Source organism: Lethenteron reissneri, chromosome 33 (assembly GCF_015708825.2).
Source record: "Lethenteron reissneri isolate LAM-NWPU_2019-01 chromosome 33, ASM1570882v1, whole genome shotgun sequence".
Classification (NCBI taxonomy): Eukaryota; Metazoa; Chordata; class Hyperoartia; order Petromyzontiformes; family Petromyzontidae; genus Lethenteron; species Lethenteron reissneri.
The window spans coordinates 14,618,306-14,640,335 of NC_083811.1; the positions used below are offsets into that span (position 1 = coordinate 14,618,306).

Sequence of the window (22,030 nt, forward strand, 5' to 3'; positions counted from 1 at the left end):
GCCGGGGTATTGCATGCCAGAGATCACATCCTTCACAGATGGGATCAGATCATGAATTTCATGTATTGTGTTAAATCGAACCTGGATCTTGTGTTTGCTCATGATTTTGGAAATCTTTTTGGTGACCCCCGCTGTGTATGGCAAGGTGATGGTTTTGATTGGTTACTCAGATGGTTCTTTCCCAACGGTTGGGGTGATAGCTTTACGGATTGTGTAGTCTGAATATCCATTAATCTTGAGGGCTTGCTGTATGTGTTCCAGTTCACTGGCTAGGTGGTGATGGTCAAAAATACATAGAGCTCTATGGTCTAGAGTTTTGATGAGGGAATTCTTCTGGGACAGATGGTGGTAGGAGTCAGGTTTTATGTAGGCATCCATATGGGTGGCTTTCCTGTAGACAAAGTGTCCCATTGAGCCATCTGGTCTCTTTTTGATTAAAACATCCAAGAATGGTAACTTGCCATCATTTTCCACCTCCATGGTGAATTTGATGGCTGGGTGTATGGAATTTATGTGGTTGAAGAATTGGTCCAGATCTGGTAGTCCATGTGGCCAGATGACGAACGTGTCATCTATGTACCTCTTCCAAAAGGTAGGACGTAGGGTGGATGCCTGGATGGGATCTGTCTCAAAATTTTCCGTGACAACATTGGCTGCAACTGGAGATAAGGGAGAATCCATTGGGGTACCTCCAACTCGTTTGTATAATGTTCCATTCCAGGTGAAGTAAGTGTTGGTGAGGCAGTGTCTAACCAGGGCCGGACCAAATGGTGTCAGGAACAGAAATTTTGGTAAACAAAGATACTCCATCGAAACTGACAAGCAAATCGCCTGGAGATAGTGAGATGTCCTTAATTAATGAGACCAAGTGAGCTGAGTTAAGTCCAGCTGAGGTGGTCTTACCAGTAAATGGTTGTAAGGTCTCAGACTGAAATCGGGCCAGTTTGTAGTTGGGTGAGTCGTTGGTGGAGACGTTCGGCCGAAGTGGTGTACCTTGTTTGGATTTTTGGTAAGCCATAAAATCTGGGTGGTCTCATAGCAGAGAGTTTTAAGTAAAGCCGCTTGGTTGGTTCGATTAAAGATGTCGAATCAGTGATGATATTGTTGGTTTTCGTAACCTGGCCGTTGGTGGGATCTCTATTGATTTTGGTATAGCTCCCATCATTAAGTAGGTCCTGAAGTATTTTGTTGTATGTGGTTTTGTCCATGATGACAGTAGCATTGCCCTTGTCGGCTGAGAGGATGACTATGTCATGTCTCTTTTTTAGTTGAGAAAGCTCAAAGCGCTCATCTTTACTGATGTTGCTAATAGGTGTCTTAGCGTTTTTGAGGATTGCAGCAATTTCTGATCTTGCCACGTCTGCAGGAATGTGTCCCAAACCCTTAAGGGCTCCATCGACCTGGGAAATGGTATCATCAACTGGGATGTATTTAGGGGTGACTGCGAAATTCAACCTTTTAGCTCTCTTGCATGATGACGATTGCTTGTGTTGCGATCGAAACGTCGTGATATGTTTTATAATTTTTCTATCTACATGGCTTTACCGAAAGACCCAAAGAATATGAATTCCTGCAGTTGCGAAAGCTTTAAGTCAAGAGTTACCATACATTTCATTTCCACAATTGTACAGGCAATAAATGTAAACTGTAACATATTTTCCTCTCCAACACACCGAGTACATCTTACTCATTTGTAAATGTTGTAGTGGGCTTACTCTCCATCGCACTGGTGTGCTGAACTTGTAACCAATTGGCACGTTTTGTTTATGTGACAAACCTTACTAATTGACTGTGTCGGGTGGTGGTGGGTTCAATGACACATTTTTCTATTTATGCGATCTAACCCAAAAAAAACTTTATTATGTATGAATGATACAAAAATCACAACGCAGTTATCCGTGTATATGTTGCTCTCACGTGTTGCTGTCCAGCGATATTTCGTCTTCCGGCGATTCCTAAAATCCAACAACAGCTGAGGTTAGAAATAATGCACTTTGACCGGCTGAATACAAAGCACTCTGTGCAAAACGTAATGGCACACGGTGTATAAAGTACAGCTATGGGATGACTCATTCACTGGAACGGCAGCACGGCTTGTTTGTTAGATTATTTCCGCTGCTGTGGATTTCCACATGACGATAAGCCACTTCGCTGAGCTCTCATATGTGGCCAGGTCGCTTCTGAAAAATAAACTAATGGCTCAGTGGGCCTTACCTGGTAAGATCATAAAAAAAATAGTTTTATTTGTATATATTTAATAAAATGATTTGTTTACATTTCCTATAGTTTGCACTCCTATCGTGTTTGTTGTTGTAAAATGCTCACCCCGTTTCCATACTGGACATCTGTGAAAAGAGCATCATAGCTCATTGGATTCCTCCAGTAAAAATAAAGAATCTGATTTTGAGTCTGATCTAATGCGTCAGTGAACCAACTGCACTTGCCGTAACAAGCAAGAGCCAATGCAGAACTCCCCAAATGATTCCGCTGGCTGGACTCACCGACTACAACCCGGCCACACCGGGCTGCCGTGGTCGTCATGGCGACGTTTTACCATACCCACTGGTGACTTTTGAAACAAATTATTATTTGGTAAAAAAATATTTGGAAAATTCGATGCGTGTACATTGTTTTCCGTATTTGATCAATGATGTGGCAATGCAGCATTGGTCAGTGGTGCACAAGGGGCCCCAGTATCCGAAACGTCGGAAGTTATAGATGTATATTTCTTCTAAAGCAGTGTTGTTGATGAGGGTGTTGAGTTAAAAAAAAACATGATACATTTATTTCAGAATTGCGCTTCCTCTAATATTTAAACATTTTACCTATTACTTATTTTCCATTGTACAGTTGATATACCCTGCGCAAAAATATATTATACCCATCGCTATGTCATCTCTCCTGCATATTAATGGCAGAGATGTACACTAAACTTTTAACAAATAAACGGCGTGGATTCAATTCAGGAAAGGGTGCGGGAATGAGAGGGGTGGGAGGGGGGGTCGTGCGGGAGGGAGGAGAGGTACGGGATGGAGGGGGGTGCGCGAGTAGGGGTGGGGACACCCGTGGGGGGGGGCGATGTTGGAGGTGGTCATGGAGGGGTATCGCGAAGCGACGGCTCACGTCTGCTTACGATCTGTTTATTTGCAAAAAAAATATCCATTTGTGCAACTGGAGTCAGAGGGTAAACCGAGGGAACGTTTAATGATATCGCCGTCAAACCTTTGTGGATGTCCGCTGCTTCTGCTGTTGCCTCTTCTGCTCAACCACACTGACCGAATCTGAAGGGCTGCACAGCTCGTTGTAATCATCCTCATAGGCGAGCAAAGCTGGAGGTTCCCAGCCGTTTTTGAACTTCGGAGTGTACTCTTGCACCGCCTGATCCTGTGGCCACTCCTCCCTGCCATAAATACACCAGCGTGACCTCGACTTCAGGCAGCAAACACCCAGGCACGCAAATCCCACCGTCTGGAACGTTTGGGGCCGTCTGGAACGCTCTCCCTTCCTATGTTCGGAAGCCACTGGAGCTATGCACTTTTAAATTATCTAGATTGATCACTCATTTCTCGAAGAACTGCTCTTAGACTTTATTTTGTGGTCCTTCCCCCACACCTCCGGTTAGTACGGTTGGCGCAAAAGAAGTTCAACGTGCATAGAGCAACACCGAGCTTAACGTATTTGAATTTACATGCACAAAATACCGTAGAGTTACTATCAACTTTAAACACATTTGTAGTTTCATCGAGGATGTTCAGTCATTTACCAATGCAAAGCATTCTCGACATTGTCAACCCAACAACAGACGCAGGCCTCGCTGTGCCGGGTCGGGCTCAGGAGGCCGCATCAGAGGGGTGGGAGGGGCCAAAATAAGGTCGAGGTCGTCACCTGGAGTGTATTATATATTTTTTAACTCACCAACGCGAATTATTTGACGCGGCGATTCGTAATTTATATTTTGGTTCAGATCGCGCAAGCAAAACGTGTGTCATGAACTCTCCTCCACCCGACAGAGCCGACCAACAAAGCCGTCGCGCGATGAACCAACGTGTCAACTTAGCACCGCTTCAGCAGCACCGCTAGTCAAAGTCGCACAGCGAACCAGAACGTTTAAACACGTTCCTTCGGAGTGGGCAGGTAGGAACTTGGTTGGACAGCGCATTCGTGCACGACAGACAGACAAATAATCCCTGGTGGGCAGTGTGGAACCTGTTGTTCCTACCTGTATGTATAAAAGATAACTTGACTTTAGGTAGCCAGGCAGACAGCCCCCTTAACTATCGCCCCCCCCCTCCCTTAGGCCCCTCCCCCCTTAGGCCCCTCCCCTGACCCCCTTTCCCTTAGGCCCCTCCCCTGACCCCCCCCCCATATCCTCAGGCCCCTCCCCTGACCCCCCTTCCCTTAGGCCCCTCCCCTGACCCCCCCTTCTGTTAGGCCCCTCCCCTGAGCACCCCCCCCCCATATCCTTAGGCCCCTCCCCTGACCCCCCCCTCCCTCAGGCCCCTCCGCTGACCCCCCCTCAGGCCCCTCCCCTGCACCCCCCCCCCTCAGGCCCCTCTCCTGACTTCCCCCTTCCTTAGGCCCCTCCCCTGACCCTCCTCCCTTAGGCACCTCCCCTCTCCGTACCCGGCAGTAGGTCTCCACCAATCAAAGAGCTGTTTGTAAGGTCTCCACCAATCAAAGAGCTGTGTGTATTATATATTTATTTATGCACGACAGACAGACAGTCAGACAGACAGACAGCTAAATAATCCCTGGTGGGCAGTGTGGAACATTGTTCCTCCCTGTACAACTGGGTTGACGGCACGCATTGCACTCTCGCGATCTGACCCGAAAACCTATTGCAAATCGTAACATCGGTCGCGAAAGCCCATGCCGCATTAAATTCATCTGAAATGGCAAAACGCGTTGTGTTGCAACTTTAATGAGTGTTTAAGCTCGTGTAATGTTATGGTTTGTGCTCTGTCTTGGATAAAATTACCTTGACGCTTTCCAGGCATTGCCAAGGGACACCCAGAGCAATCGTTCTGCCTCGGTCACGTGATCCTCCAGCAGATCTCTCGTCTCCTGAGTGAGCAGTGGGCTGATGACGCTGCTCGCTAACTCTGGACCTCCCGTTTGCTTCACGAGCTGCGGGGTGACAATGTGCACCGAATATGCAGCTCAAGGAAGATGACACGTTGCGGGATGTATGTAACATGGTTTTCAAAGATGATATCATGTACATGTTTAGTTGGCCACGAGATGCAGTGTTGAAGTGGGGTGGGAGGTAGCTTTTGGCAAGGGACAAACAGAAATCAGCACCACATGTTCCCGATGCAGTTATAAATGTAATTAAGCCCTGGCACCCACGTACACTCCATATTGCTATTCTAACCAATCTCATTTCAATGTTAACTACCTCGCCTGGTATACAGGAGGGCGTGGGTTCGATCCCGACCCTCATGCCTGTATATTTGGAGTATGCGTGTCTCTTTCCCCGTGGTCGTGTGGATTTTTCTCTGGGTCCTCTGATTTTTCCCCTCCACATTTAGAAACTTGCGTTTAAATTATTGTTTGCTATAAATTTCCACATGATAAGCCACTTCGTTGAGCTATCATTTGTGGACAGGTCGCTTCTTAAAAAGAGCTGTTATATAGCTCAGTGGGCCTTACCTGGTAAAATAAAAAGTTTAGTTTAGTTTTCATTATGAGTAATGCAAAGCTGTACATTTTTCAGCCAAAAGCGTAGTCCAGGATGCATGACGGCAAATTCCATGTAACTTATGTATGTATTGATTGATGGATGCCAAATTGAGTGTTTGTTGAAACATTGTCATGAACTGAAATACAAACGACGAGCACTTGTTAAGAGCAGGCGTTAAGGTCATCGGGGACATGAAGCAATGAGATCAGCTCGCAGAAGGCAGCAGAAGTATTCCATCGCAAAAACCATGAAATATGGCAATGGCATGAGGTCATTATCCAGCAGTGCGTAAAAGTAGAAAACTTTAAACGTCCGTGCGTGTTCGAAGCAGGCGTCTCCAACTGCCGGGAAGGGTGTAAAGTGGATGAGGGTTTGCGATACTTGTCAGAACGAGGTTTAACTATAATATCAAGGGAAACATCTATGCCATCGGGGGAAAAATGTGCGTGATGACGGTAGGGTGTGGAAAGGCGTCAGGAATATAAAATTAACCTCCCCAGAAATGTTTTCATAAACGCAATTTGTTTGGACATAAACACATTCAGTCCTCACTTCCATCGGTAAAATAGAAACATACGGCAACTACACTTTATTGCTCGCGTTACACGTTGGTGTGTCGCAAACTTGCCTTTGGCACATTCATTTTAAATACAACACCCGTAACGCATATCCCTTAGTGTGGGCTGGAAAATTGTTTGAGTTGCCAATCAATCGGACAATCCTCCTACTTTGAATGATGCGTAGTGACAGAGGATGGATGGGACTCACCGCGACAAAGGACAATATCACCGTACCTTATCTAGGCTGGTGAATATTGAGTGAACCAGCTCCTTGGCCGACGGATTTTGGAGTTGATTCTTTTGATTGGCCTGCAGCAACCACGGAGAAACGTCGCTTACTGTCATGCACGCATTAGACAATGCAATGCGAATGAATACAGTGACATTACTTACTTTAAATTAATAAATCACCTGGAATGTGCCTGATCTCAACAGTTGTCGGAAGCTAAGCAGAGGGTTCGGCCTGGAGAGTACTGATGCGGGCAACCACCATCTCCAATACGTTATAGGCTGAGGGGCTACGTGGTGTGGAGCACAGGGCAGTGCATCGATCCATTGTACTCGAAGGATACCAAATTTCTGGGAGGATCAACCAGGACATGGCGAGCTGGAATCCCCAGCATCGCCCACGTTTACCCAGCCACACTGACTCGTCTCTTCCTCTCAACCTCACCCACAGAGGCACAGACACGCGGATAACAATAACCACCATTCCAATCAGCTCTACATATTTCCGTACGGCATCAGTCCATCTCTTCTCTAGCCTATGCCATGCCCGGTTTGCCTCCTCTCTCCAGTCAAACAGAGGCTGTTTGGGCATGCAGTGGCTAGGCATGCAGTGGCTAAGCATGCAGTGGCTAGGCATGCAGTGGCTAGGCATGCAGTGGCTAGGCATGCAGGCTACACGACCCAGCCACACAGCCTTGCCTGCTGGAGGGGTTCACCAATCGGACTGTGTCCAGATCTTTCAAGGATATGTGAGCTCATCACACAATCCAGTCTGATTAACCCCAGGATGGATCGTAGGCAGGTCAGCCTGACTGTTTCAAACTGGAGCGGATATTCCTTAAAATGGTTCCACATTTCTCAGGCATAGAGAAGGGAGGGCATAACTATGGCCGAGAAGACCCGGAGCTTCATATAGAGCGGAAGGCTAGGTAGCTTCCATATATCATTACGCAGTTGATGAAAATATACTGCTGCTCGACTGATTCTGAGTGAGACCTCCGCTGCCCAATTGTAGTTAGTCATAAGCACACTGCCTAGGAAGAAAAACTTCTTCAATCAGCTACAGACCGAGACACACATATTCATGAGTTCACTTGCTGTTGTGTCAACACATCTGGCTCTGCGTTGAACACAGAGAGTATCAGTGTTGCAACAGGATGAATTTGCCGTGGAAACTCTTCCGTCTGATCCCTGAAGACATGAACTATATATTGTGCTGCTCAAGCTATGCAACCACAAAAAATACACAACGCGACTATGGCTAACCCCAGTGGGTCACATTCTTGCCAAGCATAACGCAAAAAAATATTAAACGCAGTAATTCGGGGGTGCATTCAATGGGCGGAGAAGCGCTCTGTTTTGTCGTAACAAGGTGGACTTCAGCTATTATTAAGCGGTGCATTATCAGAATATTTATTTAAACTTGAGGAATCAGATGAGCTATAAATCTTTTTTTCGCCGATGTCCAGTAGGGGCGGGTGACGTCACGCTCCCACTCAGCCAATGAGCCTTGTGTACGCGAGCGGAGAATTCGTAGGAAGTTACGGCGCCTCCAATTGACGGGAATTTTTCTGCCCAAAAGTATTTTATTAACAAGATGATATCAGGTACACACAAAACAGAGCATATGAAAGTGGGTTGATACCAGCGCAACCCACACATTAATGATTAGAATGCAATGCAAACCTGTCTAAACTGCATGTTTCAATAAACTCTACAACCTCCTGGTGTCTTCCTAAGCTCTCATACCTCTGTAGAAAAAAATGGGGTGGGAAAGGGAGAGTGCCTAAATGCTCTCATGAATGCTCTTAAGAGTCAATGCGCACTGGAGCAGAGGTAGTGAATGGGTTCCATGTTTATTGAGAAGCTTCCTCCCTGCCCCTTAGTTTTTTTACTTTGCGTTTGGCCGGATTTTTAAATGCACACCAAATGTTCAGCAGGGCCACTCCTCAGACCGTTAGCTCCTGTTACGACACGCTCTGGGCTCACCAGATCGTCCAATTGCAAACCGCATCGGAACGCTCTACTTCATTGAATGCACCACAGCTGCTTTATGCAGTATTCCCTCGTTATTCAGGAACGTCCTGTTCACGATTTTGGCTATCTGCGAATCGCATCTGGAACTCTACACGACTGCATCGAGAGAGAAAAAATTAACCCGTAAAAACTAAGTTTTTCACTATAAATCCTTTATATGCGTGGCGGCTAGACTCCTCTCGTCCTCTGGCTTGAGATGGCTGCCACCTATGGGTCAGATGATTGCCTGGCACCATTAAGAAACTGGTAATTAAATATAAAAACAAATTCCTAAAAAGTGTAAAATTTTGGAGAAAAAAAATTCACGAAAATTAATTGTCACGCACAACGAGTCTGTGTAGAAAATGTCAGCTCGATTGGATCACGGGAAGTGGGTTAAAAAACCGACCGTAAGATTTGCACGGTCGTAAGCGCGCAAGCACGCAAGCAAGCGCGCAAGCAAACAAGCAAGCAAGTGAACTTAATATAAAGGATTTAATAATAAAGGAACTGATGAGACAAAGTGATGAGAGAGAATGTGATGCGAGAAGTTATTAAATAAAGTGATGAGATATAATGATGAGATAAAAGATAGGGTTTCATAGGCCAGTATCATCCGCGAAATTTGCAATTCCCGAGCATCTTCGGAACGTATCCCTCGCGAATAACAAGGAGAACTGTAGAATATGAAAGAAAAGTCTACTCGATAATTTTTACGACATTTCTCATTTTATTTGCAAAAGTCAAGATTGACCCGCTGCCGTGGGCCATGTGATATGCATGACATCGAACCAGTGTTTCCTACCACGAGTGTGAGGGCGAGCTTAGACTTTTGAAAGATGTCAAAAAACTCCTCCTGGGAAGGCAGATCGCTGTTCGCAGTAGGACCAGTGTCTGCAGAGAAATATCATCAGGTACTCACTTTAATAAGAACAACAATGATTACAGTAGCATTATACTATTTGCAGGGTTGGCTATGTACGATGCGAAAGAAGGTCAGCATGCATACAAAGGGCCATTGCCATATGTTTTGCAGTTGTACAACACTGTGCTGTACTGACATGTACAGGGACTCCGCTACTTATGAACACTTGACTTACGACATTTCAGAGATATGAACAAACCTGTCCGTATGTCCAGTTGCCTGTTCGGACCGAGAATTGTAAGTTCAACCACCGATCAATAGATGGTGGCGGTGGCATCTACATATGCAGGAGATTATACAACTTTTAAAGCCATTCCCTGTGTTTAGTGAACATGCCGTACAACATGTTTGGAATCAACAGGAGTAAAGTTGGACTTACTAACAAATCGACTTACGAACAAACCTCTGGAATTCTTGCAGTCACAAAAGCTTCGAATCTAGTTTAGACCTCTGGAACTTAACTCGTTCGTAAGTAGAGGAGTCCCTGTATACAGTAAAAACGCAAAGTATGCATAGCCTAGCACTGGCATATAGTCTATGGAACAACATAATCATGGTAATATCATGAGTCAAAGAAATGTTGTTTATGCACATGTATATATTAATCACTCCATCGCTAACATTTATAAACTATAGCAACAATAACACGACATAGTTTAGTTGTTGGAAGACGTTCCACCATTTGCGAGTGCATACAGTGTCGTCTATTTTCTGTTATAAGAGCCTGGTTCCATCTTGTAATTCCCATTTCAAGCTTCAACCTGTGTATGATTATAATTGAAGTATAAAACACTTGTTGAGTACTACCACTGGCGCCACAGTGGCGAGATGTTAACTACCTCGCCTGGTATACAGGGGGTCGTGGGTTTGATCCTGACCCCGATGCCTCCTGTATATTTGGAGTTTGCATGTTCTCCCCGTGATCATGTGGATTTTCCTCCGGGACCTGGGTTTTTTTCCCTCCACTTTTATAAACACATTTCCACATGATAAGCCCACTTCGCTGAACTATCATTTGTGGCCAAATCACGTCTAAAAAAAATCTACGTGACTTTACCGAAAGAACCAAAGAGTATCAAATAAAAATAGTTTATCTTAGAGTAGTCACAGTGATTAACACAACAAAAACACAGCACCTGCATCTTTGTCCAGTTTCGACACGAAAATTTGCATTTCTTCCATTAGTTGTGTTAATATATCCTGAAAAATACAAAACAAAATTAATCTGAAATCACTGACGCCAGCATCTCTTAAAATATCTCTAAAATATTGTTTTTGCGAAAAAAAATATACTTAGCTAAGTGCGTAATCAAAATTCAAGCAAGTTAATGTAACTTTACATAAAATATAAAGATGCCAAGCTGACAACAAAATTATATCAGATCTTCACTGCGGTGGCTCAGCACGTCACGTGTACCATATCGCGCTCCCTTTTCCTGGCGTCTATGTCCTGGTTGTCCTCTGCTTCCATGGATGAGCCACTTGTCAGGTCGAACTCTGTGGGACATACAGATTTTGTACATTTAGTGAATGCCATTCTCCGCATGTTTATGCTACATTCATGCAAATGACATTTCGAAGGCAGTGAGGCATTCCGAATAGTTTTGAGCCATTGTCATGTCGCAAACCTCTTCTACACATTGATGCATTTCAGTCACTGTTATATGAGCTGAATTATTGATTCATGACTTACATGAAAATAATCTGTAATGGAACTGACATAAAAATACATTACTTAAATGACAATTATTTGTAATGAAACTGATTTAAAATACCACAATGTCCACAGTTTTCACACAAGTGGAATCTGAAATTTAATTAGGATAATGATTGAATTCCTAATATAGAGAGATATTATTTGACTGCCTTAGCCAAGGTGTTGCTATTGCTTGGCTAAGGGGCGCCGTGGTGGCGAGATTTTATCTCCCTCGCCTGGTACGCAGGAGATCTTGAGTTCTATCCCGACTCTGACGCCTGTATATTTGATTTGTCCATGAAGCCATCCAGATATATAAACACGGAGACAATTTCAACCGATAAGATGGGTATAAGCTGAGCAATCATTGGAAGGACGTTATTAACCAAGCAAAGTCGTAACTTGCTGTTGTGCTTCCATTCTTCCCTGCCGTTTGGCTGTTATCTCCGACTCTCTGAGTTGTATTGCCCGGTTAGGTGCCTCTGCATTAACGGGCTGGGGTCTCACTAACATGGCCACTTCTGCTCCCTTAGCCTCGATGTACCGATGGTTCTGGCTGTGTGATGGGCTGTGTGTCTCACTGGCGCGACCACCGTTGCGGTGGTTCTCTTGCGTGGGCGCGCTTGCCTCTCACAGCGCAGTTGGCAGCGCCGCAGCTTGTGTTATACATAGACATGACATTAACTTGCTAATCCCCCTAATCTCTCTGCCTAATCTCTCCCATCAACATAGTGCTAATCTCCCATTAACACTGCTGTTGTGCGCATATGCGGGGACGGTGCTCTTGTGCGGCGACGGAAGCTCATTTCATGCTAATCTCTGTCCCTAATCTCTCTCTCCCTAATCTCCCCCATTAACAACTGACATGCTTGCGTTCGGGGATGGAATTCCTTTCCAGCTCAGACCCTGCTTGCTTGCCCTTCACCACATATATAACCTTGTTGTAACAGCTCTCTCGCTGGTTCAGTAGTTCCACTGCTGGATTTTATTTTTCCGCCTGAAAACGACCGCTTGTGTCGCGATCGAAACGTCGTGATATATTATTTTTTATTTTACTTTATTTTTCTCCATACGTGACCTTACCGAAAGAACCTAAGCGTATGCATATTGTGAGTTTGCGTATTATCCCTGTGGACGCATGGAATTTTTCCCTCCATATTTAGAAGCATGCGTTTCCAGTATTTGGCTGCTATACATTTCCACATGATAAGCCACTTCATTGAGCTATCATTTGTAGCAAGGTCGTTTCTGAAAAAAGAGCTTTACAGCTCAGTGGGCCTGAGCTGGCGAAATACAATTAAAAACGTATCTTACTATCCAGACGATTTGAACACTAAACAACTGGATAGCATCTTAAACGCCACAATGGAGTCTTAAACGCCACAATGGAGGCTTATCAGTGGTACTTTTACACGTCGAAAATTAAATAAAGCCCAGCATGCCATCACATGAACGCCAGCCACATCATAGAATGCAGAGTACAAAAACTGAGAACTCAAAACATTCAACAGATGCATTGAAGCGATCCACCACACAGTTACTGAAGACATTTCCTGGCTGACTAATCTGGACATAGACACAGAAGTTGTGATTCATCCAGGCAAACGGATAAGAAACAGATTGACTGAGCAGTTCAACGAGCTTTGTGACAATTTCATGAAAAAAATATTCGTGATGTTTGCACACTGCTTGTAATGTTGTAAACTATTTACCACCATCGCTATCAAGTCAATGGCTAAATGAACACGGCTCTATTCTAAATCTATGATATGTACAGCATGCAATGCATCTCTTACGTCGTATTTCCAGTCGAGAAGCTCACAGTCCAGCCAGTATTGCATTTGCTCTCCGTTCTCAGTCTTGAGCACTCCTTACAGCAGCCTTTTAATCAAATTATTATCCTTGTAATTCAAAACCAATACACACTGCCTCTCTGTTCAAACACCAATGTTCTCGCTTTGCCACCGGATAACAAAATCCACATATTTTCTTCAGTGGCCAAACAAAGATCCTGCATGTAAATAAATATCTCTCTCCCAGTTATTGCTGGGTCAATATTTAGAACTGGTTTCAATCACTTTAAAAAATGTAATACCCATCATCAATGTGCTTTGCAACCAGTCGCTGGACATTTTAATCGGGTGGGATTCACCTAAAGCACCATTCATGTTGCTATTCAACACCGTCCGTTTCATTATCTGTGTGTACATTCTTCTCAAATGTTCCAGGTAGCTTCAGAACCTGTAATCTGCTCCTCGGGTGAAACAATTGCCTCTTTGAACCCCTTTGGATGCAACATAGAGAATGTTTCCAGCTAATCGCATTTCAAGCGAACATAAAGGTAATTTTTATGTTGTTAAAATACGAATTGTATTCTCAACTCCGCAGCATTCGCATAAATTTGGCCCGTGAAGCTCTGCAACGAGCGGCGAACGTGCTACAGCTAGACCAAGTCACCGCTCCAACATCATCCACTCGTCAGCAGGTGACTACGCCGATGCACACTCGGGGCCACGCGCATGTTTTGCATTGAGAGTGTGATCATGAATAACCAAAATTATTTCTTCCACTTATAAAATGCAGTGTCCCTGTTCAGCCGTGCACATTTTCATCATATGCACATTCATGGATGACTCTAACAGCAGAACAACCTTGGCTTCAGCGATAAGAGACGCGTATTTGTATTCTATTCAATAATTATTCGTGAAAGTATTTCAATTACAAAATTGGTCTGTGACTCTGTGCATGTGTGTGTGCGCGGTGGCGCAGTTGTTAGCACGCTGCGCTATGAACCCGATGACCCGCGTTCGATTCCTGCTCACGGCCAACACCAGTGACGAATATTTGAACTGGTCCTGGACCTCCCCTCGGTCACTCGGCCTCAAATGATTGCCTGGTGCGGTGTAGTAAACATTGCCACTGGGGAAACAAAGACGGTGAGGCGTGGTGCTGGCCACCCACCCCTTCGTGTGCCTGCCGGCCTTCATAGGTGCTGCTACTCACGAACAGCACTTGCCCCAATATTCTGTTAAAAGCCTTATGGAGGGGGCATGGGGGACTGTTAGCTTCGTGTGTGAAAAACAATACCTCGGTTGGCTACGCTGGCCGTCCATGCAGCAATACGACTTTTCTTTTCACTCTGGGATGGTGTTCCTGGCAACTGAGGTATGTTCATGTCTTCAATCCCAGGCTGTTTACAGGCTGCTGCTATCTCTGGCACCATTTTTTCGTTGTTCTCCGAGTTTCCTGAGGGCTCCACGTGGTTCAGCTTCTCTGCATTCTTCCTGAAGGAGGACGAGGAGACAAACATTTAAGAGAAACACACAGTGTGACTTCCATCAAAGAAGTGTTTAAAAACAAAATATGTCTGGCGTTCGTGGATTTAATTTTACCGTTACTAACACATATATTTATATTTGCGAGCTGTATATTCTCATTGCTCTAAGGCATTCATGGTAAGGATCATGATTTTCATTCATGAAGGACTTGTGTTTTGCTCATGCAACAATGCGAGTAAAATCTTGGCTTTACCGTAGAGTTTCTGGTCGCTTCTTCACGTTTCCACACAACCTGTCAGTGATCGCACTCTCGATGTCACTCCGGATCAAATCCGCCTGCAGCAACAAGCGATAAAAGGTGTTCGTGGGTTAGTTCGTGCATTGGAAAATCGCTTGCCTACGCGTTAACGCGTGGACGTAGAGGATCCAATCGGTGGCGCTCGCCAAGTCTTCACACAATCGATTACAGCTGCCTCTCATTTTACACGGGTTTTGCATTCTCGAAAAACGGCACGTAACTCAAAACCGCGCAAATTAAAACATCATTTTCCCATAAGAAATAAAGGAAATGGTGGTGGTTAGTGAGAGCATGCTATCGAACCTCACTCTTACGTCTATATATTTCACGGGTTACAATAACATACATTTACAATTCTACCATAACATGTATTAAAGAGAGTAACAGCCTATTTAAATAAATAAATAATCGAGTTAAACAAAAATATGTTTTCACACGTAGTCAGATGATTAAGTGTGGCGGCTATACTGTGGGGCTGGTGGAGGGGAGGAGTGGAGAGTGGCGCGCGAGGAGGGATGCGCCTCGTGATGCTGCTGCCCCTGTTGTGGTGGTTGTTGACAGTACTCCCTGCTGCACCTCAGCCAGCATCGCTACTCTACTTTCCTGCCCCCCCTAACCCCCTCTGACTAACGATCAGCTCGCAAGCAAGTTCCGTGCACCGTGGCCAACGTGCTGGAGGAGCGCGCTATCTCAATGATAGTGCGCGCAGAGCAAAAATAAGGGCGCGTTCATTTAACGCGCGATTTACAAAATCGCGTCACGCTAACGCGCGTAAAACGCGAGGCGACTGTATTTTAAAATCCATGGTGGCCGTCATTACAATTGGCGCGAGGGTGCGAATTGTGACCTCGCTTCGATGGCGAACCATCCGCACGGCCTCAGCCAGCACGGTGTTATTCGCTCGATGGAGTTGCGGATATCTTGGGGCAATTGTCGAGCAGGGAAGAACCGGGATCAAGATGATTATGAGAAAGGAGGGAACAAGCGGGGAGTGCCATTGGAAAACTGCGTTTGATTATGAAAAGCAGCCCAAAAATTTGCGTTTTAAATTAGAGAATAATGCCATTGAAATACAGAGGATCAGACACATGAATACTGGCACACAAAAATGAACACAGAATAAACGGTGCACGAATAATGCTGAGAGAGTTTCAACGAGAAACAACAAGAAGGACACGTGGATCGGAGAACAAACGCAAACTAGATAACATCGTATTGACTGTTATAAAAGTGAGTGCATGCTTGGGCAGGACACGTCGCTCGAATATAAGGTGACTGACGGTGATGCAGCGGCAGGCAAGAGAGCAAACGCGTGCGAGGGCTACGGCCACCACGGAGACGGAGGAACGAAATCGGCTCGAGTCGAGATGGATAATGGCCATCACGAGGCGTTCATCCGGCAGTGTATATACAACACATTGGCCGTTGGTGCTGGAGGATGCTACGAACGTCATGGCACAATAGCGTGAGCGGCTGGAGAGTTTGGAATTAGAGCAGGGGTCGGCAAGCTGCGGCTCCGGAGCCGTGTGTGGCTCTTTAATGAACTGCTTCGAGATAGTTATTTATTAAGGACCACCACCGTCTCATATTCACCCACAGTCAGTGCCGGATTAAGATAGTGCCTGTATAGCATATGTTATAAAGGGGCCCTAAATATAAAAAGCACGTAAATATTAAAACACACATTTTTTACTTGCATAGTAAAGTAATTGTATGTTTTCATTTTCTATACGGCCAGATAATACGATAAATCGCTAACCTTAAACACCCAGTCGTTCATAAAAGTTGAAGGCGGTATAGTACTATAGTAATAGAGCAAGTGCAGAATCACTGAACCGGAATTGATGGCTTGAAAGCATTTAAAGTGCGGGTCCCGTAGCATATGTAGCTACTTTTGCTACTAGGATAATCCGGCACTTCCCATAGTGTGTTGAGGCTCTTGAAATCTTGACCTTTTTTTTTACCGAATTCGAACAAAAATGGATCGTCTTGTTATTGTTTGCCCACACCCCCACCCCCCCTGGAAGAGAGGATAACAAGAGAGAGTTGTAGATGTAATGGGTAAGGCGCGCGTGTGTGTGCGTGCGCGCAAGAGAGAGGACACGTGACGGAGAGGCAGACACTTGAGTGGCACAATGCGAAAGGGGACATCTCAGCCAGAGGAGTGTGGTGTGTGGCAGCTTTACTGTCCAATCGTGGCGCTGCTGTGGGAAAGTCTCGCCTTGATGACTTCGCAGTGGAACAGGTGCAGGTTGTTCTTGCGCTGCTGTTCGTTCCAACACACCAGGGCCAGCACCGACACGTACGGCGGCTCTTCCATGAACGACGTGCACACCTGAATCAACCCCATTGGGTATTTGTTGAGCTCTTCCTGCGCGCAATTATTGTTCGCGTGAAAGAGACACATTGCAAAAGTGAATGGCAGCAAAATTCCAACGATGAATGACAATTATTTGTTTGATGACGGTTTTAAAAGTATATTTTATCAGGCCCCATGGTGTAAAGTGAAGTCTCGAACTCGTATTATCCCCTCTGTCTCTCTTCTATGAAGATGGTCCATTTGTAAAAACGTTGACAATTGTATACACATCCTTTTCAGTCCAAAGTGGTATTCACGAATGTGTTGAGATTTTTTTTTTGGTTATTGATATTGCGCCCTTTTCGCTGGGGAATCTCAGAGTGCTTTACTTATACACCACATCTTATTGTAAACATGTTAAAGGGCACTCCCCCACTGGCAGCTGTCCCTGTGCGGTCACAAGGTGACTCAGCACTTGGCTTGCAAACAGGCATCAGTCTGCCAGCAGAGTGCGATGATTGCTTATGAGTAAACCCAATTTACTAATTTGGCAAAATTTGAACCATGACCCTGGCACAAACTATTTACATCGTGGGATCTGTAACATCCACTGTGAAGTAGACGGTCCATGTTGTTGTCGTTAAGACATCTGCAGGAACTAAATATAGCGGCTGCTCGCATCAAACCGTGAACCTTTGCGCCAAGTGGAGATGACGCTATCCCTGGGCCATGCCAACTCGATGTACAACAAGAACTGTCAACCGATTTTTCATTCTATCATTTAGTTATAGATAAAGTTCCAAACATATAAAACAATGAAATAGAAACTGTAGATAGAGATATTAAAACTGTATATAAATCTACTAATATTGGGAAATCGCTTTGTTTCTTTGGAAGATTTATTTTTACTTTAATACCCGACATAATTATTTAAAAAAATATTCTAATATCACAATTTGAGTAAATATGTATCATTATTACAAAAAAAAAAATTCTAATCATGTTAATTTCAGTTTTGGTCTTTTAAAACGAGGGTCATCTTACATTGCATAACGTATCAGTATATTTCTTTTCACATTTAGGAAAAACAATATGAAACACTATCAGTCCACTCAAGCTGTGCGACCGCAGGCCTCCTGCACAGAGTTGGATGTCGACCGGAATGCGTTTTGGTATTGAACAGCAGTGATCCATGGGTTGATCACTAAATATTGTTGTGCATCGCAGAGCAAATCAGAATGCTACCAAAGGCAAACGACGATTGTCGTTATGGCCAATGGTGGAGCCAGTATTTTCAGGTAGGGGGCAACCCCTCCAACAATGGAAAATTATAGGAGTTGTTAGTAAGTAAGGACTTGTCCCTTGCTTTTTATTCGACGCGTGTACGGTGATGGCGCAGCCATCGATCGAGGGTCGAATTCGAACCGTGTGTGATCGGCATCGCGCTCGCTGAAGGTGAATGCCTTCAGGGAAGTCGTGTACTGTATACGCAACTGCGCACAATTCTGTGAGTCACTTACAACTACTTATTGCCAATTGTGGACTCAGACTATTGTCCTATCATCTCAGAGTCCTTGGCACGTAATAATATGCTACACAGTGGCAGTGGGGGTCGGCAAATGTTGATTTATTACTAATATACCCCAATGATCCGATCGAAATTAGGGATTTCGATCGGAACATTGGGGGGGACTACTGCCCCCCCCCCCCCACTGGCTCCGCCATTGGTTACGGCTGATGGCAAATAAAACTTCCCCACTAAGAATTCATGGATTTAAAAAAATAACTTTTCTGTATTATGTTGGACTCCTTTCGCACCGTGCTATTCGGAGGTGCGGGGGAAGGATAACAAAATAGATATCGCCATTAGAATTATGTTAATCTGCAGCAAATATGATACGATGTTTAGCCACCTCTTTATGTATTATTTTCATAAATCAGCCTCCCAATGCAAAGTTCAGTACATTGTGGCAGGACAGGAGAACAAACACTTGGTACGTCGAAGGAGTGGAATCTAGTTCCATAAATAACGTAGCGTCAACATCTAACGTAGCTTCCCCGCGGTAGGGGGTGGGACACGGGGTGGGGGGGGGCAAAGTACCTGCCAAACCATGACACCTTTATTAATTTATTCTCAGTCCTTTACAATTAAGATTAAAAGATACATTATTTATATGCACCCACAAGTCCTAATGTGAGGGACAAAGCAAATCCCTGCCCCCCCCCCCCCCACATATAAAAGTCAAACTCCGCCCTATGAGCTTCCCTCATTTAGACAAAACATGCTTGGGCATGACAGAGCTAAAATCATCTCGAGAGTTGTCGTCCACAGCTGTCTGGTGGGCCCTGGAGCCCGTGGAGGTTCACCGCCGTGGATCGCCGCAGCGCCTGATGGACTCCTCCTTCGCTGGTATAGATTATTTTTTTCACGTACGATGAATTAAAAAAAGTGTGGTTCGGTGGACATTTCAGACCGTTTCAGTTTGGGCTAATTCTAGTTTCTGAGTTACATTTGCAATTATTGTTTTTTTGTCACTTGACATTTTTTTGTTCCCTCTGGAAATATTCTACGTTTACAAGTTACGTCAGTTTAATTTAAACTGAATCCTTCTTCTGAAGGGGAAAGATCACTGGTAATATTGACAACATTTTAATTATTCGACTCCAGTTCTGTAGTTCGGTATACAAAGTACAGGACCTATCGGTTTTTTTTACGTGTGCAAAAACAATCTTTAGCGAGAGTTTTATAGAAATTATTTGAAAATAACTCAAACATAAATGCTACAAAAGGTTAAATCATTAGATTTGCAGTAACACCACGCTGAGCTGGACTCATAAGGGTGAGCATTGGTCCAGCTTAGCTGACAAGTCTGGCTAAACTGCCACAGAAATATCCACGTAAGATATCACAAACAACACTCTACATTATTCCCAACATTACCCACGCACACATCTAGAGTTAACTTTATAAATCATGCTTCTGTAAATATTATCAAATGTGCTGAGGTCATGAACACCACAGTACTGTGTTGTGTACTGTTGGGGTGGTAAGTACTGCACTCAACATTACAGCGTGTTCCCCCCCAAGTCGTAAACGAAATCGTGTCCTCAAAGAAAAGTAAAACACTAACAGTGAGTACAAATAAAAACTTCAGAGGAAAAGGCACTGCTAGTGAGCAGAATTCCCATACGAGCACGAAGACATGGATGTAAGGGAGCTGCAGCAATGCCCTGGAAACACAAACTCTGGCTTTCCAGGGTCTGGTTTGCCACAGATTTGCTGTGCATTCCATTTTATAGACATCATTTGTCATTATTCCTCCGATCATAGATCTTAGGTCAGTGAAGCTGAATATTACTGTTCATGCAGACAATCTTAACATGCAAATAAGTTTTATCTAGTATACTCAAATGAGCTTGCTTGAGATATCAAATTGCACGTGTCCGATTAAGCCTCCAGTTACCGAAGGAGTTTTGCAAACGTTGGGGGTACCTTGCATTCCAAGTCGATCAGGTAGACTGCATTTTTGTCCACCTGTAGAAGCATGTCTTGGATCCAGATCTTTCCATTGTTTTCAAGATGTTTCAGTTTAGTCATGCCGTCTTCTATAGATGCTACACCCACCTTCTTATCCATCACCATCGTCGTCAGATGCTAGCGATATTAAAGAAGGAAAAGGCTTGGGGAAAATGTCATTTTATAAAACATTTGTTAAGCATATCCTGCCCTCAACATTGTTATGCAAAAGCAGATGCCACTGGACAAAATGCTGCTTTACACAAGCTAGGTAGAGGGTCACGACTCAATAATGAACGAGCAAACTTTATTGCCATTAACTCTTGGATGCCTCTGGCGTCCCAATGTTAAAATTGTACGTTGCAAATCAGCACCACCCTGAACATTTTGTGATTGTCCGTAGCCAGCCCCTGAAGGCTTCTGCTTCAGGAGGAGCTCTTGTTTAAGGGCAGCTTGCTCAGCGCAGAGGTTCACCTTTAAAGACAAGCGGTATGGAGAGTGAGCGCAGACGCTCATTCCGTCAGTGGATCGATCTCCCCCAAGTTGCACGATTCCCTATGAGAATACCTTCCACCCGTATGATCTACAATCTTTATTGGACTTTTTCCTGGGGTTCTGTATAGAGAGACATGTTCAACCAAAGAGTTTCCCAGTTCCCACTATTCTGGACTTCCTTGAGGAAGAATGCCACAAAGGCCTCGCAGCATCCATCATCGGGGTCCAACTAGCAGCCATCTCGGCTGTCTACAGCGGTTTTGATAGCTCCCTTGTGTCGAGCAATCCACTCGTGCATAATTATTTTGAAGGGTGTCCTACTTAAGAGACCTCCTGTAAAGGGGCCATACTTCCCCTAGGACCTTCCTCTGGTCCTGTTTGCTTTATGTCAGCCTCTTGAGCCACTAACATTGACTGTCATGATGTTCGTCACCTGGAATGTGGCCCTTTTGGTAGCAGTTACCCTTAGCCCGACGGCTCAGGGAACTGCAAGCTTTGTGTTGGAGGAGAAGGTGCTTTTGTGTGCACATGGTGCCTTTCTGCCAAAAGTGAATTGGGCCACAATACTCAACATGAGCATTGTTATCTGCCCTAACTGTCCAAAACTGACCTCTGAAAAGTAAATATTGTGAAGTTGCTTCGATGTTCCGAGGCCAACAGAGGGTTATCTCAACAGGTCCAGACAGCACTGTAAGACTGATCGCCTATTTATGCTCTACAGTTGAAAATGTCTGGACCAGACTACTTACATCCCCGTATCACCACTTTACTTAGAGAGCGTGTACAGTTATGAGTTGAAGTGTAAGCATCCTCCAGAGTTGGAGAGGTCTCATTCGTCTAGATTTGTCTTCACCTCCTGGGCTTTCGCCTCAGAAGTTAAATGTCATGGTTTTCCTAATATCGGGATTTTTGTGGACCACCTCCTCCCGCCAAGTTTCTACTCTGCCATAATTGCATTATGTGCAGTGGCATCTGCAGGTGGTGTATAAATTAATAATATAATCATGGTACATATAACTCCAAGTTTGGAAATCA

The 22,030-nt window shown here is 44.6% G+C and overlaps 1 protein-coding gene across 5 annotated transcripts in view; it reads right to left on the reverse strand.

The window, feature by feature from the left end:
* Positions 1-22,030, reverse strand: part of LOC133350372 (epidermal growth factor receptor kinase substrate 8-like) — a 38,857-nt gene that overhangs the window by 9,628 nt on the left and 7,199 nt on the right. For 2 of the 5 annotated variants that reach the window (XM_061564684.1, XM_061564685.1), the window contains exons 4-14: positions 20,477-20,638; positions 16,906-17,055; positions 14,640-14,722; positions 14,196-14,392; positions 10,830-10,909; positions 10,549-10,612; positions 9,293-9,381; positions 6,478-6,552; positions 4,979-5,127; positions 3,223-3,400; positions 1,918-1,955 (exon numbers count right to left, since the gene is read on the reverse strand). In XM_061564684.1, the coding sequence (XP_061420668.1) occupies positions 1,918-1,955; positions 3,223-3,400; positions 4,979-5,127; positions 6,478-6,552; positions 9,293-9,381; positions 10,549-10,612; positions 10,830-10,909; positions 14,196-14,392; positions 14,640-14,722; positions 16,906-17,055; positions 20,477-20,638 (1,265 nt within the window). Of the gene's footprint in view, positions 1-1,917; positions 1,956-3,222; positions 3,401-4,978; positions 5,128-6,477; positions 6,553-9,292; positions 9,382-10,548; positions 10,613-10,829; positions 10,910-14,195; positions 14,393-14,639; positions 14,723-16,870; positions 17,056-20,476; positions 20,664-22,030 lie in introns of those variants that run through there. The other 3 variants (XM_061564686.1, XM_061564688.1, XM_061564689.1) reach the window with 3 other exon arrangements.